Consider the following 26,368-nt stretch of genomic DNA (forward strand, 5'->3'; position numbering starts at 1 on the left):
AAGCGTGGCAATTGAGGGATGGCCCATCACCGTCAGGTCACCAGGAGTGCAATGGTGGCTGGCGGAATGGCATCACAAAGGCCAGAGGCGAGATTACGAGTTGGAAAGGGGTTGTCTGCATGGGAATGGATACTCTCACGAGCGCCCTCATAAGGTGACGCCACCTAGAGGAAGGACCTTCGACTTGTCGCCATGGAATTTGGCGCGGTATTCGATGATGCCTTGACTGATTGTCTGGAAGTCCTTCACCTTTCGGTTGCGGAAGTCCGTGAGCAGTTCGCGAAGTCCTGCAACGTAATCCTGCTTCTGCTCCCCCTCGTAGTTACCATAGGCACCGAGCTGAAGGAGGATCTGGTCATCTGTTGCCGTTTGGCACGTTAGCGTTCCCTCCGCTGGCATTCGCCTCGGCTCGGCTTGTGGTTTTCTCTCATGGTAAGCCAAAGTGACACGTACCCGGGGCTTGCATCTCTTCAAAGTGCTGGAATGGACACTCGTTGCCTCTTGGGCAGCTCCCTTCGGTGAGTTGATCAGGGCATACTTCCTTTTTCACGTCGATTTTGTTGCTGTATGTCAAGGATCGCAGGCCCCCAGACACTGAGTCTTCGAACTGGGGGTGAAAGCGATACGCCCTGAAGTAATGAAGAGGTGTCTCGTACGGGATGAACGATGACCGAGGGCCATTAGTTTCCGGCATTCCCTGCGTCGTCATGGTTTCGTTGACCTGCTTTTGCGTTAGCTCTGCGGTGAATGGCAGACATCAAGTGGTCTACTTCTCCAATGTCATCAAATCCCAGCTCTCCATTGCCTGTTGAAATTGCGTGAGGAATGGGCGATGTGGCCGAAGCGCCCTGCATGTCAGCGTCAGTCGTTTCTAGGAGCGTGTCATCGGCCACATTGCTTTGGCTGGCCGGGGACTGTGGATGGCTAGGAGCCTGCTGAGATGGCAATTCGATGCCTGCCTCTGTTGGTTCATACTCATCCGAGGACTCATCAACTTCGTTCTCATCGTTGCTGTCACCCGCCACCTCTTCCATAGCAACATCCTCTTCCAGCTCTGCATCATCGCCACGGGGATCTCCAAAGGGTGTGCCCTCTAGAGGAGTTTGTGTGTGATTTGCGGAGCTTGGAGTGTTAGGTGTAGATGAATGGTGATTTTCATCAGCAATGCTCTCGACGGCTGCGTGTTCGTTTGTCGCGGATTCGACCTGGACTGCTTCAGGTGTCTCTGCAGCCTCGGCCATATCACTGCTTGAGGATTCATCCATGGATGCATCTTGGTCGGCCTCGTCACTTGAATGGATCGCGTCGTTCTGTCCCGGAGATTCCACAACAGCATCATCCGCAGCAGGCAGGTCCGGCACTGGTTCAGCTGAGCGAGAGATTAGTCTCCGGGATGAAGCGAGTTCAGGCGCAAGTTCTAGTCCGCTTCGTCTTCTCGTTTGGTGTTCCGAATCCGGGGGCTCACCTTGGATGGCGTCTGGTTCGGGCTCGCTTGGCCGCGAAGCTGGTTCAGATTCAGGCTGCAGTGCATCTTGTTTCAGTCGCTCCTCTTCAGCCAAGCTATCTTGAATCTCCTTTGTGATCCTAACGACTTCAGATTGCAAGTGCTCCAGCCGAACAGTCTGTTCCCTCCTACGGGCTTCCAAGATGGGCAGGCGTTCACTGGCAACTCGAGCGCGAAGTGCAGGTCTCGCTTGTTGATCTCGGGCCCTGGTTTTGGGTAGGGTCTCGAGCGCATTCAAAGACGGGCGGCGACGAAGTGGTGTGGACGCACGACCTTCGCCAACAGCAGCACCCGACCCCAGCTCAGTCGACACTGCGGGTGTCGACACCGCAGGCGTTGGCTCGGAGGCGGCATCGACACTACCCTCCTTTGATTGAGCTTGGGATTGAGGAAGAGAAGGTGAACCGTTGTTGGACTGCTTTGCCTTCTTACGGGCTTCCGCTTCAGCAATTTTCCGTCTCATATCCTCGATCTTCTTGTTCATGTTCTCCAAATTGACCTTGCTGTTAACATTGGATGTCGGAGTTCCCGCTGCCTTGGGGCTAGAAACTGCGCGGTGAGATGCACTGTCGGGCAATGCTGGATGGTCACGGAAGGAAATAGTTCTTGAGCCAGGCGTCGTGGGCCGTTGGATCGAGGAGGGTCGAAGCTCAGGAGAATCGATCTCCATCTCAGCATCGTCTTCGTCATCGCTGACATCAATCAGGAACGGTCGCGAGTCACGCGCTTGACCAAAGGGGCGTTTCTGCGCGGCAGCTGTAGATTGCTCATTGAGGTCCGCTGCGACAGGCCGTTTGCGTTGATTAGGGGCAGGTGATGGCGCGCTGGACGACAAGAACAGCCCTGGAATTGAGGGCGCCGAGGCTGTATCAGTCCTGTCCGGTGCGGCCACTGGCTGATCATCGAGGTTCATTGCATCAGGGGATACAGCTCTTGGTGTCTCGCTCGATTCAGGCGCCACAGCGGATGATGAAACAGAGATAGAAGGGGCCAGGGCCTGCGTTGCTTTTGCATTCGCCTCCCGCGCTTTCATGAGTGCTTCCATTTTTTGCTGTATCAGCTTGGACTTTTCCGATTGAGATTTAGTCTTCTCGGGCTTGCTGATAGTAGTTGTGGCAGAGGCGTCCACAGAAGTCTTTGAAGTTTTGTTGTCGTCCACAGTTGTTGCAGTTGACTTGGAACCCTTCGCAGCCAGCAGCCGTGCTATTCGGTCTTTTCGCTCTTCCGACTTGTCCTTGGCTCGATCTGTGCTTTCCGACTTCTCATCGTTGTTGCTTGTTGTCATCAAGTGGCTGCTTCCATCCTGCGCATTGCTCGATGTGTCCATAGCTTCGGGTGCTGCAAGCACCCTTGTTTCTTCCAAAACTGGGGCATGGGTAGTGATGTCAAGGCCCAGTTCCATAAACAGTTGATCGAGAACCGTTTTGTCCACCCCCTCCTCAACATAGTTCTGATATCGCACATTGAGCGGCCAGAGGCGGACGATTGCGTCTTGGGCTCGCTTTTTGAACTCGAACAGCACTTTGTCCGACTGACTTGTTTGAGTCTGTCCCATTTCGTTGTCACGAACATGGTCATGTTGGGGGCGGTTTGGGCTCGCAAGTTCGATAACTTGAGGGGGTCTATCACTACGTGGTGTGTCTATGCAAAGTCAGTAAAGAACGTCGTTTAATAAATATCAGTAGGGGGGTTACGCACGAGCGCATGACGCGCCGTTTTCGAGGCCGTTCGACTGTATCTCGCGCGGTGAGAGATAGGGAGAGTACGAGCCAGAGCGGTCCCGAGCGGGCTGGTCTCCGTTCCAGGCGTTTTCCTTGGAAGATGCGTTGGTTGGCAAGGCCGCGGTTACAGGAATCTGGGACATGGCATCGTGGTAGCCAACCTGGGCTTTGTGCCCTAGGCTTTGCGGATCCCGCGCACCATTTTTGGAAACGTCAACCTCGCCAGGCTCATAGATGTCCTCCAACTCTCCTTCACTGACCTCTCCCTCTTCCATAGCATCATCGTCGGTGCCTGAGCCGTGTTGCTTATTGTGCGCCACGTGAAGGTCCTTTGTCGCGAGTCCAACAGGCGCGGTGGTCTGTTTCATCGGGGATGGATCGTTTGGTCCGGTTTGCGCTTCGACGGGGCCGTGAGGCCAGGCAGATTGCCATGGCGCGGTGTCGTGAGAGAAGCCCATACCTAATCCAGGTATGGCGGTGTGATTGTACTTGTAGGCTTCCACAGTGCCATGGCTATAAGCTGCATGCTGGTCTTCCAAGGTTGCACTCGTGAGGAACGGCGGCGCAGCATACGCTTGACCTGGAGGGTATTCATAGGGTTGTGATGTTTGGTAGCCATGGGGAGGCCCATAGCCCGAACCGTAGAAGCTCATCTTGGCTACGATGGGGAGAGCTTTTAGCTCTTGGTGATTCCAGTGTTGATTTGATAGCCAAGCACATCTAGGTTGCCACGTAGTCAAGGGGCCGACGAGTTCGTTTTGCAAGAGAGGAGCGGCGAGAACTGGGCCTTGGTAGGACGGCTACCTAATCTTGTGCGCGAGTCGCTTGCGATGGTGTCGAGCCTGGCGGATCAGGAGAATGGATGTCGTCCTTCCAGACAATGCTCTAGACTTATCAAGGTCGAATCTAAAGGGAGAATCAGTTAATGCGGTTAGTAAGGCCCGAGGTGCCTGGCATCACTGATGATGAAAAGCACAAGAATTATCGATCGCCACGAGACGCGCGACACAGGGATCTTGTGAGAGGTGAAGCGACAAGATCGAAATTCAGTCGCTTCTTGAGAGCTGCGGCTCGGCTAGTCCGGTAAAGGTTAGCGCCGCGGGTCCGCATTGCGTTGTTCACGTGATTTAGCTTTGTTTACTTTGACCTCCAACGGCCCCGGCAACGCGACCACATGTATCAGTGCGACTGGCCCGTTCCTTCGCAGCCCAAGGTGCATTTTAACCCCAGACTTGCATTGCATTGCTTGATGACATTCCTCATGAAGGGGTAAATTCACTCGGAGCGCAAGAGCCCTTTATTGTTTTACTTTCTACACGAAGATATTAAGCTTCTTGCTCCCCTTATTCCCCGTCCCGCCAACTTTGTTTACTTGCGCAAGTACATCCACCACTCACGTCAAGTCCGGCACACCATTCTACGATCCCACAACGCCAGGTGCTGTTGATGCGGTCGCTTTACCATGGCCTTCAACGGCGCTGGATCTACGCATCGGCGCAGTAATCCCTTTGCGAGAGCTCCTTCCGGTTCGCCCGCTGCGAGCCAAGCTATCCGACCTAAATCTGCCATCTTCTCCTCCCCCTCACAAATCCCCGGACTTTCGACACCACCTCCGCACAACAGAACATACTCGAATGGGTCGGTATCGGCATCCCAGGGCCTGCCTGGGGCCGTATCACGGCAGCATCGCAGTGACTCCAAGAGCGGAACACCGACTTCGACCACATTCGCGCCGTCGTTCATCAAGACAGAAGAGATGAGGCGGAGTTCAGATACAGTCAAGGGGATTGAAGGTGAAAACGACTTCTCTGGAAAACGCTATGTATGGGTTAAGGATCCACAGGCGGCTTTCGTCCGTGGGTGGATTGTGGAGGAATTGGAGGGAAACCAGTTACTTGTACAATGCGACGATGGAACTGTAAGCACATCCTGGCTGGCAGCCAGCTGCATCTGCTAACTGATGTTCAGCAACGAGAAGTCGATGCCGAGAGCGTCGACAAAGTGAACCCCGCCAAGTTCGATAAAGCAAACGATATGGCCGAATTGACACACCTGAACGAGGCATCCGTTGTTCACAACCTGCACATGAGATATCAGGCCGATCTGATATATACATATTCGGGACTGTTCCTTGTCACGGTCAATCCGTATGCGCCGCTACCCATTTACAACAACGACTACATCAACATGTACCGGGGACGAAGCCGGGAGGATACCAAGCCTCACATCTTCGCCATGGCTGATGAGGCCTTCCGGAACCTCGTTGAGGAGGGCAAGAACCAGAGCATCTTGGTGACGGGAGAGTCTGGTGCTGGCAAGACCGAAAATACCAAAAAGGTCATCCAGTATCTCGCCGCTGTTGCTCAGTCAGACTCGGCCCTGAAGAATAAGGGGCAGCACTCGAACCTTTCTCAGCAAATCCTGCGAGCCAACCCAATTCTTGAGGCCTTTGGCAACGCCCAAACTGTGCGCAACAACAACTCTTCACGTTTCGGCAAGTTTATTCGCATTGAATTCACCCGAAATGGCGCCATTTGCGGAGCCCTCATCAACTGGTATCTTCTGGAGAAGTCCAGAGTCGTCCACATCAACCCGCACGAGCGAAACTACCATGTTTTCTACCAGCTTCTAAAAGGCGCCACTCACAGCACCAAGCGAGAGTTCATGCTTGATGGGCTTGGTGTTGAGGATTTCAACTATACGCGAGACGGACATGACACCATCGTGGGCGTGTCAGATCGCGAGGAGTGGGAGTCACTCATGGAGGCCTTTGACGTCATGGGATTCACCAATGAGGATCAGGCATCAATCTTGAGGACTGTTGCAGCTGTCCTGCATCTGGGCAACATCAACGTCGTCAAGGAGAGTCGAGCTGCAGATCAGGCCCGCCTCGCTCCAGACGCAAAGGTCCAGGCTGCCAAGGTTTGCAAGCTGCTCGGTGTACCCTTAGAACCATTCCTTCAGGGCCTGCTTCATCCCAAGGTCAAGGCTGGTCGTGAATGGGTTGAAAAGGTCCAGACTCCTGAGCAGGTTCGCCTAGGTCTGGATGCCTTGTCAAAGGGTATATACGAACGAGGATTCGGCGACCTTGTCACCCGAATCAACCGTCAACTTGACCGGAATGGTATGGGACTCGATGATTCGCACTTTATCGGAGTTCTTGATATCGCTGGATTTGAGATTTTCGAACAGAACAGCTTCGAACAGTTGTGCATCAACTACACCAACGAGAGGCTTCAGCAGTTCTTCAACCACCACATGTTTGTCCTGGAGCAGGAGGAATATGCCCGAGAGCAGATCGAGTGGAAGTTCATTGACTTTGGGCGCGATCTACAACCCACCATCGACTTGATTGAACTCTCAAACCCTATCGGTGTCTTCTCTTGCCTGGACGAAGACTGTGTCATGCCCAAGGCCACAGACAAGTCCTTCACCGAGAAACTCAACTCACTATGGGACAAAAAGTCTGCCAAATACCGACCGTCCCGTCTTGGACAAGGCTTCATTCTTACGCACTACGCCGCCGAGGTCGAGTATTCCACCGAAGGGTGGCTGGAGAAGAACAAGGACCCCTTGAATGATAATGTCACACGCCTTCTCGCCGCCTCGACAAACAAGCACATCGCGGCCCTCTTTGCCGACTGTGCTGAGTCAGAGGATGACCATGGTACCGGAAGAAGTCGCGTCAAAAAGGGGCTTTTCCGAACAGCCGCCCAGAAACACAAAGAGCATCTTCACAGTCTGATGTCAGAGCTCAACTCGACGCATCCCCATTTCGTCCGTTGCATTCTTCCCAACCACAAGAAGAAGCCGAAACAGTTCAACAACCTGCTTGTTCTCGACCAGCTGCGCTGCAATGGTGTCCTAGAAGGAATCAGAATTGCTCGGACAGGCTTCCCCAACCGACTTCCTTTTGCAGAGTTCAGACAACGATACGAGGTGCTCTGCCAAGATCTTCCCAGGGGATACCTCGAGGGACAAGCGGTCGCTGCCCATATGCTTGAAAAGCTTGGGCTCGACCGGGCCCTGTACCGGGTTGGTCTTACCAAGGTCTTCTTCAGAGCGGGCGTGCTCGCTGAACTCGAAGAACAAAGAGACGCTCTCATTACCGAGATCATGGCCAGATTCCAGTCCGTTGCGAGAGGATTCATCAAGCGACGCGCAGCCTACAAGAGACTCTTCCGGACCGAGGCCACCAGGATTATTCAGAGAAACTTCCATGTGTACCTGGATCTGGCAGACAACCCCTGGTGGCAGCTGATTGTGAAGATGAAGCCTCTGCTCGGGTCCACTCGCACAGCGACCGAGGTCAAGAAGCGAGATGCCATGATCAAAGAACTCAATGAGAAGATGCAGCTCGAATCGGAGAACCGCCAAAAGCTCGAGGAGGAACGTCGCAACTGCCATGCTGAAATGATGCGTATTCAGCAGACGCTTGAGAGCGAACGAGCACTTGCTTTAGACAAGGAAGAGATCTTCAAGCGCCTCCAGCTCCGAGAAGCTGAGCTTGAGGAGAAGCTTGCAGGTGCCATCGAAGACCAAGAAAGACTAGAGGACGAGCTGGACGACTTGTTGGAAGCCAAGAACCGTGCCGAGCGAGAGGTCGAGACTTACCGCTCACAACTTGAGCAAGCCGCCACCCTCATCGCTAAACTAGAGGAAGAGAAGGGTCGTCTGAATGCGAAGATTGCCGAACTTGAAGATTCACTCTCCGAGGTCACTCAGAAGCAAGCGGAGCAGGCCGAGAAGGAGATTGCACTCCAAGACGAAATCAAGGTGGCGCAAAGTCAGCTATCCCTGAAGGACAGAAAGGTTCAAGATCTGGAAACAAAGCTGCTCAGGATCGACCAAGATTTGGAAGTGAAGCTTCACACGGCCCAAAAAGAGCTTCAAACCAGCAAGATCCGCGAGTCTACGCTATCCCGTGAGAACCGTGACATCCAAGCGCAGCTTAAGGAGCTGTCGAAGACGTCAACCGATTATGAGGACCTTGTGCGCAAGAAGGAGAGCGAACTAGCCCTTCTGCGAACCGACAAGAAGAACTTTGAGAGCGAGCGGCAGTCTCTCGAGGATCAAAAGAGGTCTTTGACTTCTGAGATGGAAAAGACTGCTGCCAAGTTCCGTGACGCTCAAGCTGAGCTGGTCGCAATGAAGTCTCAACAATCCCAGTTGGAGCGAGAAGCTGAGGACGCCAAGAACCTGCTTGAGAGACGCTTGTCAGAGGACGCACAAGCTGACCAAAATCGCCAACTGGTCGAGTCTCAAATCAAGGATCTCAAGGATGAATTGTACCAGACACAGATGGAACTGAGCAGGGAACGCCAGTCTCGCGATGACGTGCAGCTGCTCGGCGAGCACAAATATCAGGAGCTCAAGGACGAGTTTGACCGTCTCAACGAGTCAAAGATCATCATCGAGAAGGAACTCTATGCTCAGCAAGATACTCTACGGCGAACCATGGAGGCTCGAGCAACGGCTGAGCAGGAGCGTGAAGAGGCCAGACAAGAAATCCGACGACTCCGGGCAGCAAAGACGCAAGCAGAGGAGGCGCGAGTGCAAGCCGAAGTCGCCGGTGAGCGACAAGCATCCAAAGCAGCACGGGAACGTGAAAACAGTCTTCGAAAGGACCTGGACGCGGCACAAGAACGGCTTCAATGGTTTGAAGGCGAGTGTGCCAAGCTCAACCACCAGATCGAAGACCTCAACAAGCTCATCCTAGAGTCGGGCGAATTTGGTCTGAAGAATGACCAGGCCAAAGAGAGACTCGAACGGGAACTGGGCACTGTCAAGAGCCGCTTGATGGCGTCGGAAAACGACAACCGGGCTTTGCTGAACAAGCTTCAGCAAAAGGGGTTGGAGATTGCACGCTCAAGCTCTCGCGCCAGTGAGGCTTCTCGTGGTCAGATCCTGACTCTTCAACGCGAAAAGGCCAGGCTCGAGGAGCAGAACGCCAAGCTCAACAAGCAATTGGGTGAATCTCAGATCGCCATTGCATCCCTCGAGAAGAGGGCTGAGAAGCTGCAACTGAACCTTGAGGACCTCAGCCACGAGGTTGCTCGCGAAGTCAAGTCCAGCAGAAACGCCGAAAAGGCCACTTCGACCTTCACTGCTCAGCTGGCTGAAGCCAACCGAACCATTGAGTCGGAACGACAACTTCGAACTCAAGCACAGACTACCGTTCGTACGCTTCAAGCTTCTCTCGACTCAAGAGACAAGGAACTCGAAGATCTCAGGGCTCAGATGCTCGATGTCTTGAGGACGGTTGATCCGGAAGCCCCTATTCCTCCTCAATCAGACGGCACCGACGAGAAGGTTCTCATCCAAAACTTCGACTTGGTGAGGAAGGTCGAGGAGCTCCAGCAGAACCTCCGTGTGCAAACAGCAGCGAGAACAAACGCGGAGAACCAGCTTGCTGAGCTAAGGGCATCTCGCAACGACACCTCTCCCACTCGGCCCAGGCTTGAAGAGATCCATCTCAACGAGGCGCCATTCCAAGGATCACCGACCCAAAGGAGAGCAGCCAAGCTTCATGCGCGAAACTACTCCAACACTTCAACTCCCACGCGCCGCTTCCAGGACTTTGATCCTCTTCAAGACTCCACCCGGTCTGACCGTACAGTCGATACCTTGAGCTTCAACAACCGCATGGATCTCAAGGCCGAGGTTGAGGAGCTTCAGAATCAGCTTCAACTCAAGGAGATGCAGAACCGTCATCTTCAAAGCCAGATTGACCGAAGCACACCCGTTCCAGAGAACTACGACGACCAGAGCCCCTCTCTGCGTCGGATTCAGAAGCTCGAGATAGTCAACAACCGTCTCCACGATATGCTTGATGACTCAAACAAGAAGGTTTCTGCGCTGGAAAGGACTATTCGATCAGGCGAGCTATCATTGCGAGACATTCAAACCCGAACACACGAAGAGATCCTGGAAGTGCTCAACAGTCAGGAGGATTCGCGCAGGGCCTTGGTTCACAGCCACAAGGACGCTGTGGCCGAGCTGACCGACATCAAGGTTCACTTTGAGCGCTTGCGGCATGATCGAGCCAAGGCCGAGGTTGAGCTTCGTGATGTGAGGTCTGACCTCGACGAGATGACGATGGCTAGGGAGCAAGAGGCGCAGAGCCGGAACCAACTTCTTCAGGAGTTTGCCGACCTGCAGATTCGTCTTGACGCCGAGACCTCGAAGCTCATCGACGTCACTTCCAGCCTGGACCTGTACAAGAGCCGCGCCGACGAGTACTTCGGTAAGCTTGAGCAGGCTGAGATCGCTGTCCTCAAGGCCAGCCGTGCCGAGCAGTTTGCCAAATCGCAGGCCAAGGAGGCTGAAGACACATACGCTGTGGTCATGTCTGAGCGTGAGAAGATGGATGCCACCATCGAAGACCTCCAACACCAGAACCAGCGTCTCGAAGAAAAGGTGGAAGATATCTCAACCGATCTAGAGGCCGCTATCCAGGCCAAGAAGCGTCTCCAGCATGAGCTTGAGGATTACCGCAACCAGCGTGCCATGGAGATTGAGGACAAGGAGTCGAGCATGGAGCAGACTCGGAAGAAGTACCAAGCTGAGTTTGCCACTCTCACCAACGAGCTTGACCTTGCTCGCGAGGAGAAGCTTTTCAAGCAAGCTGAAATCACCCGACTTCGAGAAGAGCTCGACGAGCTGCGATCCAAGTGGGATGATGAGGTCCTCAACAGTTCGACTTGGTCCAAGGAAAAGTCACGCCTGGAGTCGACCCTGGCTGATGTTGCATCCTCCCGCGACGAGGCGGTGAATGCGCACAATGAGGCCCAAGGCAAGGTCGTCTCACTCTTGTCTCAGGTCCGAACTCTCCGCTCTTCAGTCGACGAGATCGCCGCAGAGCGAGACCTCCTCCTGCGGGAGAAGCGCAACGTCGAGGCACGCCTTGAAGAGGCCAAGGCTGGTCTGGAGGATCTTGTCAAGGGAGAGAGCCCATCTCTTCGCAACGCGGCCAACATGGACAAGGAGATCTTGGATCTCAAGTCGAACCTTGCCCAGCAGGAGGACATTGCCGCTGCTGCTGTTGAGAAGATGAGACGAGCTGAAGCCCTGGTGGCCGAGGTCCAGAAGGATGTCACGGTCGAGCGTGAGACCAGCGCCCAACTGCAGCAGCAGAAGGCGTCGCTGGAGAAGAGCCTGAACGAGGCGCAACTCAAGCTGATTGACCTTGAGACCAAGGGCTACTCCAGCGCAAGTCAAGATGTCAAGTTCCTCCACAAGCGCATTCAGGAGGTAAGTAATGCTATCCTTTAAATTTACCAGTACCGATGCTAACCGTCGACAGCTTGAGTCTCAGCTTGAGGATCAGGAGACTGAGCGCAGCAAGTCACAGCGATCTGTCCGCAACGTGGACCGTATCGTGAAGGACCTGCAGGGGCGGATTGACCGCAAGGACAAGCAGAACGCGCAGCTCTCAGAGGACGTCTCGAGGATGCGCGACAAGGTCGAGAAGCTTCTGACGACGATTGAGGAGCTACAATCCTCCGAGTCGAACAACCAGCTGTCTGCCCGACGAGCTGAGCGCGAACTGCGCGAGGAGAAGGAGAAGTCGCTCCGCCTAGAGCGGGAGCTCGAGGGCTGGAAGAACCTGCGGAACGAGAAGGGATCGGGAAGTGTTATCGGCAGCGTCCGGAGTCGCATGGGCCCCTGGAGGGTCAGCGAAGGCGACGATGCGTCCGTCGTTGACATTCCCAAGAGGAAGAGCAGCCTTAGCCGGGTGCCCAGCCTCACCAAGGGCTTCTTGTAAGAGGTGCAAGGGGAGAAAGGGAGAGCGAGCATATAGGATACATGAATGGCGTGAACGGTGAAGGGCGTTGAAAGCATTGTTCTGGGTAATTGGTAATGTCAGGGGATCCATCATGGAAGGACAGGCATGGTATAATGGGTTGGTATGGGATGGTATCGTATCGTATGACTGAATGGTGTGGATTGTAGCATATGTTTTTGTGTCAGCGTCTTGCGCAAGATATCGACTTTACGTAGTGATAACGAAGAACTTGATGGCTCATTGTTATGCATACATATATACATCTATCAACTTTGTAGCAGATTGCCTCATAGCGCCATGTTGCCATCCATCTTCTTGTTAAGTATTGAACACACAATGTACTAATACACCTATAACACAACAACAATGATAGCATATGCGTCTGCCTCATGTTGCAGATGCTCTCTTTTGCTCGAGAGCAGAGCCAAGTCAACTCTTAGAGTGACATCTCCTTTCACAGGCAACACCCTCATCCACCAAACCTCACTGTTGCGTTCAGACGGGAGGATCCTGGGGCGCATACGGATACAGTGGATCAAACATATTTGTTGGATCAAATGGGGGGGCGAGGCCGAAAGGGTCGTTTTGCGTGAATTCGTAAGGAAACATGTTGTATGTCGGTTGGTAGAAAGGCTCAGAATACTGTTGAGTATGTGCTTGAACGAGAGGATATCCCAGAGGCAGCGGTATTTCTTCAAGTGGATTCGCCGTCGTCGTCATCTCGGTGGTCATCTCCGTATCTCCATAGCCATCTTGGGGTCTGGAGGTGAGTTTCGTGGCCGTGTCGGTTCGTTTCTCGCGTCGTCGATAAAAGTAGAATTCTCCTCTATAGAGCTGCTCTCGAGGGGATCGTCCTCAATGGAGTCATCCCCCATAGAGTCGCCATCTACAGAGTTATCAGTCATAGGGTCATCTTCTATAGAGCCCTCGTCCATCGCGTTGTCGTCCACCAACTCCTCAGCTTCGTCTTCATCGGTGTCCTCGGCCTCATCTCCCGATTCCATCGAATCCTGCCGTGTTGCTTCCTTTTCCACCTGCAACAACTGTGGAGGAATTTCGTCGCGGTCCTCAAGCTCTTTTCTTGTCCGGACGTTCCTGGTCGCATCAACAAAGTAGGCATCCCCGGCCGTTGTCTCCCACAGAGGCAAGGTTACGTCGTCTGGATCGCCCTCCGGACCAGGGAGCATGGGATTCACGCGAAGCTTGCAGCACGTGTGTGGTACTCGATCAGTTGCGTATGCACATCTCGTCCGGTTATCGCGGAGGACGCAGTGGCCTTTGTGCCCAGAACCACGAGGGCACTCATCCAGATCATCGTCTTGCACGTGGTAGTGTTCCATCCACTGGTAGCCCCCAATGTAGGACGCCACAAGGTCGAGGTCTGGGTCGTTGAAAGCTGGGCAAGGATCAAGGTTGCAGCAGCTACTCTGCACATCAGTCAACTCGTGCTCTGGGCCGGTTTCAAGTAACAAACAAGCATACCGCCGTCGGGCCGGTTCTCCAGTGGAGGTCGAGATCTCCTGCATCGCTGTCGCTCGAGGATTCGAGCCTGTCAACCGCTCCAGGGACCACCTCGTCCCCCATCAACAGCCCCAACAAAGCAAGCTTCTTCGTCAAAGCCTGCCACTGGTTTCGAAATATGCGCCGTTTCCGTTCCAAGTTTTGTATCTTGGCGTAAGAGCTCATCTCCTCGAGATCATGCTTGTCCTTCTTATTCAACCACACATATGAGACCTTATCTGGTGTCTCAGCCATCCAGCGGAAGTAGATGCGAGCTTTGGTTTTCTTCTTGCCCTGAAAGGTGTTGAGCACAGAACCAACAGCTGCCGCATGGTGTTCGCCTGATTCGCTTCTCTTGCTCAGTTGAGGGACGAAGCAAATGTAGTCAAAGGGCAGCTCGAACAGTCGAAGAGACTCGAGGTCAATAACGGGGACTCGGTTCTCATCGTTATCAATGTTATGTGTCGGCACGAGGCTTCGTTCGACCCAGACCCGGTCTCCTCGCTTATAATCGTGGGTTGCTGCCCTTTTCCCTTGTCTTGGAATCATCTTGGCCTGCCCATCTCGAACAATGACGCCGTGCGCATCGTCCATCAATGGGCCCTCGGGGGCATCGCTGTGCCTCTTGAAGTGCTGGCTGGCCTCTTCCTGAACCCACACCTTATTTTCGGCGTCCGAGTTGATCTGACGAAGCACAAGCGTGTCGTGGCGTTCATCCGGGGACTCTTGTGGTGAGTTGAGAAGGATGGGATCACCACCATGGCCCTCAACTTTGTACGTGTATCTCCAGACACGGACACGGAAGTCGGGCTCCAAATCATCCATGTTGTAGCTCAGGGTCGAACGGGTGCAGATATCATGCCTTTTCCTCAAGAAATCCGAAAGGTAAAATCAAAATCCGACAGGGTGAATTCAGACCCTGAATCGCGGGCGTCATCCACATTATACAAACGCAGCGACTCGACGCACGCTAAAGATGCAAGGAGATCTAGGGATGGAAAGGCAGCCGATAATCGACATGAACTGACAAGCCTTTTCTCGGTGGAGTTCCATGGATACCACCCAATGTCCCGCGGCCTCAGCCCCGGGTATGGCGGACATGGCATGGCGAGTGTTGACAGAGACCAACAATCGTTGTCACATCCATCCATCGCCTTGTGTCCTCAGCCGGATCTGATGTGTCAACCGTCTCCGCAGCCCCTAAGGCACGCACGCTTTGGCCAGGAACTCTCGATGGCGCTTTCCGAGTGGAGTTGCCAGCAGGGGTGACACTCAATCATCAACCCCAGCTCTGTTGATTGGTCTTGGTATCGCTACCCCAGCCTTTTCCCTTCCCTTCCCTTCCCGCAGAAACGGACGGACCACCACAGTCTTGAAAGTCACTGTGTCAAGGCAAGGTAAAAAAGGTGGGTAGGCCGATAGGTCTGGGCGAGCTTCCGAGAAGACGGTGAGACGAGGCTGTAACAGTGCTGCGAACATGAAGCATTTGCCGGGAACAAGGTCAAGTGCCGGCAATGTATTACCCCTTTGAGACAAGAGGCGCCTAGGTGGATCATATTGCTTTTTTTTCTGTCGACGTCTCTTTCGTTTGGGTAGTTCGTGCCAGGGATTTGTGTTGGCTACCAACAGCACTGATTCGGGTCCTTGATTTCGGTCAGAAGGACTCCAGAGATCGAGATCCAAGATCCAAGATTCAACACGAAATAGTCAATGCAGAGGCGGTTAGGGTCTTAGTCTCGACATCATAGTACGTGGCTAGCAGCCGTTGATAAGACTCGCCAACGGTGCCGATGGCGGAGCGAGCCGATAGCGTCGATGGCGTCTGCTCGAGGTGTCACAAACATGGTCCATGTGATGTGATCCAGGCCCGGACGGAGTCCAGGGTTGACAAACACCCAGGGCTCCATCCTGTCTGCACGCACTGTCTGTCACCTCCTCACCTCCTCTCCAGGTGCATCTGATCGGCCGCTCCATTGAGGCGTCCGTGTGGTTGACTCTTGTGAACGCTCCGCTCAAGCGGCATATGGACAAGTTGGTGTGGTTGCAGCTGCTTTGCTTCGTCATGTGCGTGTGCGCCTCTGGGTTTCACATGCCTCAACCTTTACTGGTTGAATGTCTTCTATTTGGTATTCTAGACCGTTCAGAAGCGGCCCGCTTCCGCACAGTTCGGTATGTCCTCCATACACCTGTGAGGGAAATCTCCGAGTGACCGAGCAAGACAAGACAGGAGTTTTGGCGTAATGTGCCGTGCTTTTGAATGTCTCAATTCCGTCCCGGCCAAGAATCCTTGAAGACGGGTGGCCAAGTATTGCATGTGGTGAGATTGGGGAGTGTGTGCTCCTCGGCGCTGGATAGCTTATCGTACATAACGGTCATCCGGCCCGCTTCGAATATCGAATCGAGGGGGGCCGGGCCATCAGGACACGCTGGTCGACTAGTCTTGATAGAACTGTCGACTTCAGTCCTTGTTGGAGTCGCTTGATGGCTTCTCAGATGCTGTTGGCTTGTCCATGCCAAGTCGAGCCATCAGGTCCTCCATCATCTTCTCCATTTCCTTCTCGTCCTCAGGATTTACCAATCCCGGCCGACGAATTGCCGCTTGACTTCTCTCCCGCAGCTCTTGAATCGAGGAGAGATCAAAGCCCCATGATATTCCTCCAACCAACAGGACAGCGAAGCTCATGACATTGAGTGTGGCAAGTCCAAGAGCCTGCACTGCAAGTAAAGACCTATCCGCCGAGTCGAACATTACCGGCTGCCGATTGGATGAGTAGAACTTGGGGAGGGAATCCAGCCGCCTTCTCAATACTGAGCGTCGTGAGATAGCTACAGATGCAGCCATAAATCCTGCACCAGCGAAAAACAGACCAAACTGCTTGAGTTGACGGGTCCATGGCGGGGATGTTGATGGGACTTCAGTCGGAGCCGCGGTAGCTCGATCAACTTGAGCCGCAGGGGTGCTGGCTGTGCCCGGCATAGCGGCGTATGTGCTGGTCATTGAATGCCAGATACGCAGATTTTAGAGAAGCGACACCTCGGTGATTGGTCTAGCCGGGATTTAGATGATGCTGCAGCGCGCTTGATGGAGTTGTTTGTCTTTGTATTCTCTTTCCTTCCAATGTCAAATGCTGAAAATGCAACACCAGGTTTGCCTTCCCCACCGGAAAAACGGCAACCCGGCAAGTGCATCAAGCCAAATATGGTCTAGTTGCATAGAAACTGTTCCTTTTGCTCGCTATATACATATTAATTGCCATCAAGCACTGTCCAGGCATCCCAGTCACCAATACACTATCTGCTTCTCTACACTGCACAACTTGCCAATGTTCATGATTCGAAGCTGTCTGGTGATTCAACACTCGAGCCATCGCTAGACGTCGCTGACCCGATATGCTGTGGTTTGTTGTTTCTGTTGAGGTTGATAAATTCTCTTTCGTCCTCTATGCCACCATCAGTCAGAAGCCGAGACCAAGATTCGGCTTGGGGACTCACTCTCTAGACGGAACTGATTCGTCACAACGGGTGTCCCGCACGCCATGGGGTTTCGGACGAATCGAGGGATGCATGTGAGTTCTCCAAACGGGATGCCGCTCTTGGGTATTTTATCTTGGGGCGGCGTCAACCTCGCCCGACAATGGTCCTTCAGTTGCAGGCTCTCGTAGGTTTTGGCATCGTCTATCGAGATGGCGCGGCTAAAGGTGTCTCGCACTACCTCGTCTTCGTACTCGGCGACAAACTCATGGAGCCCGTCTTCATACAGGAACTGGTACAGGGCCAGGGCGACAAACATGCAGCACTGGACAGGCTTCTTCCTCCGCTGCACTAGCGTGTCCGCCTTTTCGTTGAGTCTCCTTCTGCGCTCGTACTCGAGCACCGACGCATCCGATGCCGGCGTTCCCGGGGGCGGCTTCTCTGGAGGACCCACGACTGCATCTGCTCGAGATGTGTGATTCTTTGGCCGGAGATGATGGCTTTGCGTGCCGCCTTCAAGATCCTTATGACGCGCGCGCTCGAGACTTTCACCTTGGCCTCTCTTCGAATCACCATCTTGATGTCGCAGATGAGCATGGCAGAGTAGGCCATGACCCTGGACGTCCGGGAGAAGAGTTGATCGAGCTCGGGGTGCTGACGATTGCGATACTGAACCCTTGCGCATACGACCCAATCCCTCCATAGAGTCTCGAACCGCTGTATCGTGCAGCTCAGTCGCTGCGATGACCGTATGCACACCGCGGCTCGAGGCTTTCCCTGCTCGGATGTTTCGCCGAGGGCACGGGCGATGGTGAGAAGGGCGAAGCTGGCAAGCATGTTTCCACGGAGCTGACTAGTCAGTTGGGTGATGGACAGAGTCCCGCGGGAAGAAGAGGTTTGACTTTATTCTCACAGAGCTGCTCGACTTAAGAGCGAGCGATGATCCCCTGGTTACAGCCATGGTTGGTTCAGTCGGTTCAGCCAAAGACGCCGCATCTCTAGGTGCATCTGTTTCGACTATCACGATCCGCGAAGAAGCAATTCTTGAACCATTGGTCCAGGAGCCGGGTTTAAGCCATCTCGGTGCTCGCTCCTTACAGGCACACATGACTAATGGTCACCTCGCTGGTCACGATCGTGGGACTAACGTGACGATAGAACCAGGCACACAAGTGGGTATCAAGACGAGACGGCAGCGGCCCTAATTCTCCGGGGGATTGCCCTCCAGTCGGAGATTTTGTTGGCACATCTAGGACAGGGAGGGAGTTCGATATCGGGGAGGCGAGATTAGGCGTACACCGAGCGTCGGATCGAGGTTGGACATGACATGGATTCGTGGTCGATGCAGGCACAAACCTGGACCGCGGGCTAAAGGCCACGGATCAATGACTAGCAGGGAACAGCCGACTTGCAAAGCGAGCCACCGTATCAGACAGGTGTGCCGCCCATCCGCCCCGGTCCAATAGCCTTGGAAAACGAGACAACAAGACGATACCCGACTCGTAACCAGTTGGTTGCTGTGTCATTCATGGCTTTGGCAGTTCCCACCCAGGGATTTCAAGCGCCTCACCGGTCCCATACACAGGTCAACTTTTGCGTCATGATGTGGAAGAAGAGTTGACTATGCTGGTTGTGGTTCGTTGTCGGGCGGTGCAGTAGATCATGGGAGGCATGCATGTTGCGGGGTGATGGTCCCGCTACAAGGATGTGCCTGCAAATGCCGCCTGCCTTATTTCGACCTCAGCAGCCTAGGCTGGGGCTTTGAGCCTCTGTGAGTCCCTGATCTGAGCCTCTTCCATCAACCAACCATTCTTGTTACCAAGACAGCCAGCGCCAACTGAGTGGGAGTGTCGATCCCATCGTCAGAATCAGGCCATCACACGCGTCTGTGTTTCTACTGCCGGCTCCAACGACGATCGCATCCATTTCCGCTGGTGATTTCAGCTGTATTGGGCCATCATCCGCCTCACTCATCCCAAGTCCCTGGCGCTGGCGCTGGCTCAACAGGGCGGGACGACCCTCGTCGACCAGGCTAGGTTGCCCTGCCTAGCCTAGCCTAGCTTAACCAGGCCTGCATATCCAAGCACCTGGACGGCGGACAGACTTCTTTGCCGCCTTCTCTTGCAGCGAGTCATTCGGCCCACTCTTGGTATCTACCAGGTACCAACACAGTCCCTAGTGTGTGCTGGTACCGACCTACCTACGGAGTAACTTGGTCCGCATATGCGCAAAAAGCAAGCTGAACCTCACCATCTCATCCACGGTTGCCACCATACCCAATCCTCTGCTGCGTGCAGCTCGCGCCTCAGCATTTGTCCATTCTTCTTCGCAGCTCTCAGCCCTGGCGTTCTCGTGCTTGGGATAGTGAGAGACGAGGGATAGTGGTGGCTAGCTGCCTATCGTTCATTAGCTCCGGGTATCAATTATCCATTGCATCTTACGTACAGACCCGTACGGATATCGCGCCTAAGTCTCCGCAAAGGCCTCATCTCAGTCTCGGGTGCGGTGTCGGCTCCGAACCTCTTCCTTGTACGTACGGACATGGAGATCCTCGACCGCCAATCAACTTGGCACATTACGCCAAGCTCCTGCTCGGGCCTCTTGTCTTGGTTTCCCCAGTCTTCTTCTGCATCGACTCCTGGATGGGAAAGTGGTACATGGTGCATATGCACATGGATAACTAACCAACCCTTTCCCAGATTCGCATCTCTATTTCAAATGGTCGTTTCGAGACTCGCCACCCAGATAGACTAGAGCCACCATCGCCAACAACACACTACTTTTGAACTTCTTCACAGCCATGCCGAAGCCAAAGAGCAAAGCATCGAGGCCAACCAAGCCTGGGGCCACGGCTCCTCCACCACCTCCTCCCGCCATTCCTCTTTGGCCGGTGTTCAAGCCTCCGCTGCCAATCGTTGACCTGTCTCCTGAACCACATCCGTTGACATCCAAGGTTGTCCTCATTCCCTCCTTCTTCCCGCGTTCCCTCTGTCGCGACTATGTGGCCTTTCTCAAGACCCTCCCCCTTCAGACCACACCGGGTCGTCCAAAGCGGGGCGAGGCGGTCCGGGTCAATGACCGTTTTCAAGTTGACAGCCCAGACTTTGCTCGTCGTCTATGGGAGGAGACAGGGCTTAAGGATGTGTTATTAGACGGTGATGTCGAGGAACGATGGTGAGTCTCAGTTTGATCCGTTTCACAGTCACTCGCATTGAAACACAGGGCTCTCTCTTGGTCGTTGGGAAACCTGCGTGCGTCCTACGCTACGAGTGCCGACAGAGAAAAAGCAACTTGGCTGTTTGCGATGGATGGTGTCTGCTAGCCGAGATTGCGAACTGTTGATGACCTTTGTTTACAGGGGCGGTGAGCCTGTCGGCTTGTCTCCCAATATACGGGTGTACCGCTACTCGAAGGGACAGTTCTTCGACTGCCATTGTAGGTGCATCGTCATGTCCCTCAACATGCATTTTGTTCCGCGCACTCAACTCCTCCGTCCCCATCTTCAACACCACCCTCACTTCCGACGTCAGCCCCGTCGGCTCTTGCACCAGCCGGTCCCTGATGTCTCACACGGACGCGCTACTGTCGGTCGGGCTGTCTCCGGCTTCTTCTCCCACTCGCCGCGGCGGTGATGGTGTCTGCGGCTCGATTTAGATCGGCCTCATTGCAGTGCCAAGTCTCTGGCTTATATCCGTCCCCCTGCCACGGCCATGCTGGACACATGGGACACACTTCCGGGATACACACACGCTCTGTCTGTGGGCAACGCAAGAAATCTTGGCTAACCGCTGTGCCCAACTCCCCCTAGATGATGATTCCAACAACCTGATTCTGGACGCGGATCCTCCCCTTCCAGTCCGGACCACCTGGACGCTGCTCTTATACCTGACTTCTGCCTCGGAGGGCTGCGTTGGTGGAGAGACGGTGTTTTACACCAACGACCGCAAGCTGGCGCGTGAGGAGATAGCTGTCCCTCTCGAGACAGGCATGCTCCTCTTGCATAAGCACGGAGATGATTGTCTCCTCGTAAGGCTTCCCCTTTCCACGTTTTCTCTTCCCCCTCCAACAGTTCCCCCCCGGCCAATACCATGCAAGAAGCGGCTCTGAAGGCTGACTACTTGACGCTAATCTAGCACGAAGGGCGGGAGGTGACCGCAGGCGAAAAATGGGTCCTCCGCACTGATCTGTGCATCAAGCGGTGATTTGGCGATCGCCAAGTCTTGTCACGGGCTGACTTGAGATTACGGATGACACATGCGGATAGATGGATACATACGCATCTTTTAGTTCGAGTGCCGCGTATGTACGGATACTGTATGGACATTCTATAGGATAGGTAGGGTGCCTGCCTGCTCTGCTTTGCTCCTCGGCATGCAACGCCATGACTCCCAAGGCTCGTCTGCTTCTGCTGTGTAACCCAGCTTTTGCAACACCCCCTCTAAAGCTCCATCCATCAGTTGCCTACTCTCCAGTGAGACGTCCCAGACGATCCATGGCGCTCTCCTCCTCATCCTGCTCCGTCGCCTGTCCTTGTCCGCCGCATGTGTCGCCCTTTTCGGGGGCCTCATCTGATGCCTCCTGACTGGCCTCGCCCCTATTGTTGTTGCTGCTGCTGTCAGTGAGCTCTGACTTGTCTTGGCCTGTCGACGCCTTCCCTTCGTCCGCCATGGAGAGCAACGTCTCAGATGGCACATCATCGTCGTCGTAACAGCTCTCATCATCAGGTTCAAACAAGGCTAGTGGCTGCCCACGATGGACAACTGTCCCATCCGGCAGACGGGTATGGACCTCTGGCCCAAGACCAGGCTCCGGCATGGTCTCCTGATCCTGCGCGCTGCATGCAGAAACTTGGCTGGGTCCGGGGTCGGTGGACGACTTGTGGTGTTGGGTCGCTCTCCGATGGGCTGCTGCCAAAACAGATGCCTTGGGGTCATACTTGGCCCCCAGGGCCAGACGACACATGACCCAGTGAAAGATCCATGGAAAGCTGATGAGGGGCATCGACTTTGGCTCCAGCTTTCGGGGCTGCAGGATGTGTCCAGCATCGTTGATGGGACCCCGGTGGTGTTCGAAAAGTGCAATCTTTGTCTCTTCCTCGGTAACGGTGTACATGGCTGCCACAAAGCGATCAACCTGGTCCGTCAGCTTGCCACCTGCAGCCTCGTAGCAGATGTCACGGAATCGGTACTTTAGTGCATCGTATTCGTGGCTGAGGCTCTCCTGCAGCTTGTAATCCGTGCCCACAGCAGGCTTTGACATGGCGAAGCCCGTCCAGAGCTCAAACTCGGTCTTCAGGTCATGCTGGCTGAGCAGCCGTCGGACTGCGGTATCGTACTGAGACTTGATCCTTCTCGCTGCTTTGAGTAGTTCATTGTCTAGTTTGTACTTTCTTGTGATTCGGTCGTCGAATGGGCTGTCCCAGATGGGGTTGAACTGGATGGCCTTGTTGACAACCTTGTCGTAGATGACACCGAGGGCCTTGTGCGAGTGGTAAGTTTGTTTCTTTTCCATAAAGTGCGGCCACTTTCGAGGTTGCTGGTCACGCCTTAGTGTCGCCGGCTCCCCAGTCTTGGGGTAGTCCACGGCTTTGGAGTGTAGCTCTGCGAGTTCAAGACCTACATGCGACATCAGACAGGTTAACAAGGAGCAGGCAGGGCATAGCCGGCAGTACTCACATTTTGGGGACATGGGCCCAAGTTGATCGGCAAAGCCCAGATGCGAGGTTGCAATAAGGGGGAGTTTGTCGTTCTTCAGGTACTTGACGAAAAAGTTCCTGAGGTCATCGACGTTGACGTCGCGATCCAACTCCTGAGGCTTGGGAGCAGCGTAATCCATGGGTGAATAGTTCCATGTCTTGGGCATCAGACTCGGTTCCCACATGACAAAGAAGTCGTCGCCGTCGAGGTCACCGCCAGACAACATGTTGGGAACGGGCCTGTCGCCTGTTGCGGGAAACACGACGACGTCCTTGATGTGATGCAGCTTTGGGCAGTCAACCGCCTCGACGACACGGATGTCTCCCGGATGCAAGGATGGATTGCGCCCTACGATACACACGCCGCGTATGATGTGTGTCTTGTTGTAGTTCCTGGAGTCTGTGATCTGGAGGAAGATCTGGGGCAACATGTTGACATCTTTGGGCTTGGACCCCTCTGAGTCTTTCGAGTGGCCTCTGAGCGTCTCCGTCTCATCGACGCAGCCGAGGACGAAAGCGCTCTTCTCGATTTGGATTCGCGCCTTTTCCTTTAGGATTTTCAGGGACCATGACCTCCAAAGACTGAGGACATTGATAACAAATGGCTCGCGCAGCTCATCTGTCTTAAACTCGGCCTTGAGAAGCTCGGCAATGACGAGGTTTGTCTGATGCTCGTCGACGAATTTAGTCAGCATCTCAATAGCAACACCATTGTCCTTCATCGCTTGTTCGTACGACCCAAGTTGTTGATCCAGAAGATCCGTGAAGGCTTTAATAGGAACTCCCAGGCTCTCGAGGATGATGATGGTCTGCCGGTTGAGAGTAGCCGTTGCGAAGCCAGCGCAACGAATGATTTCGAGGCCTTTGGAGTCGGCCTCAAACTTCTTCTGAGATTCGCGAACGTGTACCTCCATTCCCTTGGCGTCCGGCCAGACAGTAAGAACGCCCTTGCAGCCTCCCATACGGAACTGGAAAGCTGACGGCTTATCAAAGATGTCGAGGGCCATGTCTTCGTTGACAAGTTGTGCCACGAAGGGGGATATCTTGCCCACGCCATCTGTGAAGCAGTGCCCGTTTCGCTCGATATCGGGAATCTCGCGGATAGCAGGGGAAGAAATGCCACGGACCTCTCGTGTGGTTGAGAAACACTGGCCGAGGCGAGCCGCATACTTGGCCACGATTTTGATATGGCTGAACTGCCCCATCCACTTGCGGATATCATCGCAAGAAGTATGCTCTGTAGGGCAGAAGAAGTATGCCCCGTTCGCCCTGAGCTGAGAGCTACCAAAGGCCAGGAACTCGAAGGTGCGGTCGCCAATGCGGATGCCTTGGTACATTGTCCGCAGGACTCTCTTGTAGATCTCGTCGTTTTGGTCCTTGTTGATGGTGATTTTGTTATTCTCCAGCTCCTCAACAAACTGGATTCTCAAAAAGCGATCTTGAATGTGTTTGTACTGTCGCATAACACGGTTGGACATTTCCACGGCTGGTGAATTGAAGCGGACCGTCGTCGGAGTGATGACAGCCTTGCGAACAAGCGCACAGTACTGGGGGATTCTAGCGATGGGTGAAAAGGCCTCGGCTTCAGGGTTCTGAAAAACGGACATGGGATTCTGGACAGGCTCTCCCTGATCTGCGAGGTATTCGAGATAGAGTCTGGCCTTTCTGGGGTTCATCGAGGCTAGCTTCTCGAGGAACTCGGGAGTGATGGTGTGTTCGTTGAGGATATTCCGAGAGATGCAAACCTCAAGCTGGTAGCGAGTCTCAAAGGGCAGCTGTATGATGGCGTCCGAGGTCTGCTGAAGCATTTCCAGGGCATTGCCATTTTCAACCAAAGTCGGTTGTTCCAGGTGCTTCCACATATCTGCATGTGCGCCATGTGTGACACGAAAGTCGCCTTCCTCGTGGACCTGCGTGGTGATGTTGAAGTCGTCAAGGGCGCTGACGAGCTGCTGGTTCTCAAGCTTGGCCGCTTGGGTGCTGGCATCTAGGACAAAACGAATAGTAGTCCAGCGGCCAATATCGATGAACCCTGGGTCCTGGTAGTCGTTGTGTAGAGCAACGGGGTGCTTCATTGGGATTCCTGCCTGTTCAACAAGGTCCGTGGCACGATTCCACGTCTCCGTAGCATTCCAGTTGTTGGCATCGTCAGAGAAGGACGAGCGAATGTTGGGCTGCTTGCAGTAGTACTGAGGTGGGACGTTAACGGGCACCACCAGGGCGCATCCATTTTCATCGGCCGGGCTCTGGTGGAGGTGTTTCATCTTCGAAAAGTCGATGGTGACCTTGTGCTGCCGAACATGTTTTCCACCTCGGGTCTCAACCTCCATGGGGAAGAAGGCAGTCAAGCGCATGGCCCTGAGGCTGACCTCAAGCTTGAGGGTGTGCTCGTCGACGGTATTATAGAACGACTTCATAACCTTGATGCTTCGAGGTCCCAGCATGCTACCGAACTGGATGGCGAGAGGGTGCAGCGTGATCTTGACGGGGTGGTAACGATCTGGACTGACGGGGCTTCGAACCCAACACCTGGGGGTCGCCCTGAACGGGTTCACGAAGATCTTGAGGCCATTTGGGTATCGATGCACGTCTGGGTGAGGGACCCAGTAGGTGCCGGTGGACCAAAAGGGCCTCTTGGGCGGCGGCTCGAACCTGATCTTGGCCCATGACAGCGCAGGGTCTCTGGCGCTTTCGTTGATGTCTATGAAGGCAATCTCGCCCTCATGCGAGAACCAGTCCCAGATGTCGGAGGTGGTAACGGACCTGGGCAACTTGTCGAGCTGGATGGTCATCTCGGGCCATGTCTGCCACTCGGCCGGGGGTTGGAAGGTGAGCGCGTCGTTAGTCGGGCTTCGGGTTCCTTTTTCAGGTCTCCCTGGCTTTCCTGGTTTCATCGGCCGCTTACGGCCTTTGGATGGACCACGGGGAGGGGGTCTCTGTGAACTCATGGTTCAACTTGTCGCGACGGTGATGTTTCTGGACGATGGTATACCAAGAAGGTAGATAAGGAGATCTAATCCGTGAGATGTGCGCCTAGTATATTTCGAGAGAAAATTGTAAATGGGCGTGATGGAAAAGATAAATGTGTAGGGAGAGAGAAGTGAATGAAGAAGGAGTGAAGAACAAGAGGCCTCAAGGGTGCTCAATAGAGAGGCGGATGCGCTGCGACAGTGATTCAGTGGAGCAGCAGCAGCATATTATAGAGCTCTCAAAGAGAAGAGATGCCTGATCTGGATGATAAGAAAGAAATTTCGTGTCGCTCGGAGATGGGATGAAAAATATGAGGGAGGAAACAACAAAGGCAGGACCCAGTTGCAGCTGTTGCCAGCTTTATTGGCACTGCCAGCAATAGCCATAGTAAATTCCATACCAAGAATCTCTAGCAATATTAAGATGAAAAGACAACAAATTCACTCACGCCCGTTTACTCCCGTCAGAGTGTTGTCATGATGGAGTGTCATTTGTTAGTTATGCCTGTGACACGGATAACTGCGTCCGTCACGCATGAGCAAACAAGAACGGCAAATGGTTTACTCCTCAGTTGCACCACCAGGCCAATCACTAGCATATGCAATGTGCCGCTGGACAGCAACTTGGGCCATCATGTCATGCTCGATTGATCTCGTGAGGAAAGACTTGTTTTGTTGCATCTACTAAATTTGATCTCAGGGGGTTGGTTACCCTACAAT

General features: G+C 54.0%; 6 protein-coding genes across 6 annotated transcripts; 2 read left to right on the plus strand and 4 right to left on the minus strand.

Moving 5' to 3' along the window:
- Positions 1–147: 147 nt before the first annotated feature.
- On the minus strand, positions 148–3,878 carry MRS44_004714 (uncharacterized protein; the record flags this gene model as incomplete). Its single annotated transcript, XM_065622302.1, has 4 exons — positions 148–359; positions 454–721; positions 771–3,145; positions 3,203–3,878. The coding sequence occupies 4 exons, from the start codon at positions 3,876–3,878 to the stop codon at positions 148–150; spliced, it is 3,531 nt and encodes a 1,176-aa protein (XP_065478374.1).
- Positions 3,879–4,687: 809 nt separating this feature from the next.
- Positions 4,688–11,992, plus strand: MRS44_004715 (uncharacterized protein; the record flags this gene model as incomplete). The annotated part of the gene is made up of 3 exons (XM_065622303.1): positions 4,688–5,143; positions 5,194–11,478; positions 11,531–11,992. 3 exons carry the CDS (start codon positions 4,688–4,690, stop codon positions 11,990–11,992), a joined length of 7,203 nt encoding a protein of 2,400 aa, XP_065478375.1.
- A 749-nt stretch (positions 11,993–12,741) lies between these two features.
- On the minus strand, positions 12,742–14,338 carry MRS44_004716 (uncharacterized protein; the record flags this gene model as incomplete). The annotated part of the gene is made up of 2 exons (XM_046268797.2): positions 12,742–13,440; positions 13,496–14,338. 2 exons carry the CDS (start codon positions 14,336–14,338, stop codon positions 12,742–12,744), a joined length of 1,542 nt encoding a protein of 513 aa, XP_046136145.2.
- Positions 14,339–15,971: 1,633 nt separating this feature from the next.
- MRS44_004717 (uncharacterized protein) lies at positions 15,972–17,821 on the minus strand (the record flags this gene model as incomplete). The annotated part of the gene is made up of 3 exons (XM_065622304.1): positions 15,972–16,477; positions 17,006–17,600; positions 17,672–17,821. 3 exons carry the CDS (start codon positions 17,819–17,821, stop codon positions 15,972–15,974), a joined length of 1,251 nt encoding a protein of 416 aa, XP_065478376.1.
- Positions 17,822–19,784: 1,963 nt separating this feature from the next.
- MRS44_004718 (uncharacterized protein) lies at positions 19,785–21,186 on the plus strand (the record flags this gene model as incomplete). Its single annotated transcript, XM_046268798.2, has 4 exons — positions 19,785–20,158; positions 20,343–20,419; positions 20,793–21,010; positions 21,118–21,186. The coding sequence occupies 4 exons, from the start codon at positions 19,785–19,787 to the stop codon at positions 21,184–21,186; spliced, it is 738 nt and encodes a 245-aa protein (XP_046136142.1).
- Positions 21,187–21,445: 259 nt separating this feature from the next.
- Positions 21,446–25,627, minus strand: MRS44_004719 (uncharacterized protein; the record flags this gene model as incomplete). Its single annotated transcript, XM_065622305.1, has 2 exons — positions 21,446–22,599; positions 22,660–25,627. The coding sequence occupies 2 exons, from the start codon at positions 25,625–25,627 to the stop codon at positions 21,446–21,448; spliced, it is 4,122 nt and encodes a 1,373-aa protein (XP_065478377.1).
- Positions 25,628–26,368: the final 741 nt, after the last annotated feature.

This window comes from Fusarium solani (assembly GCF_023522795.1).
Source record: "Fusarium solani strain SB1 chromosome Unknown bctg00000002, whole genome shotgun sequence".
Classification (NCBI taxonomy): Eukaryota; Fungi; Ascomycota; class Sordariomycetes; order Hypocreales; family Nectriaceae; genus Fusarium; species Fusarium solani.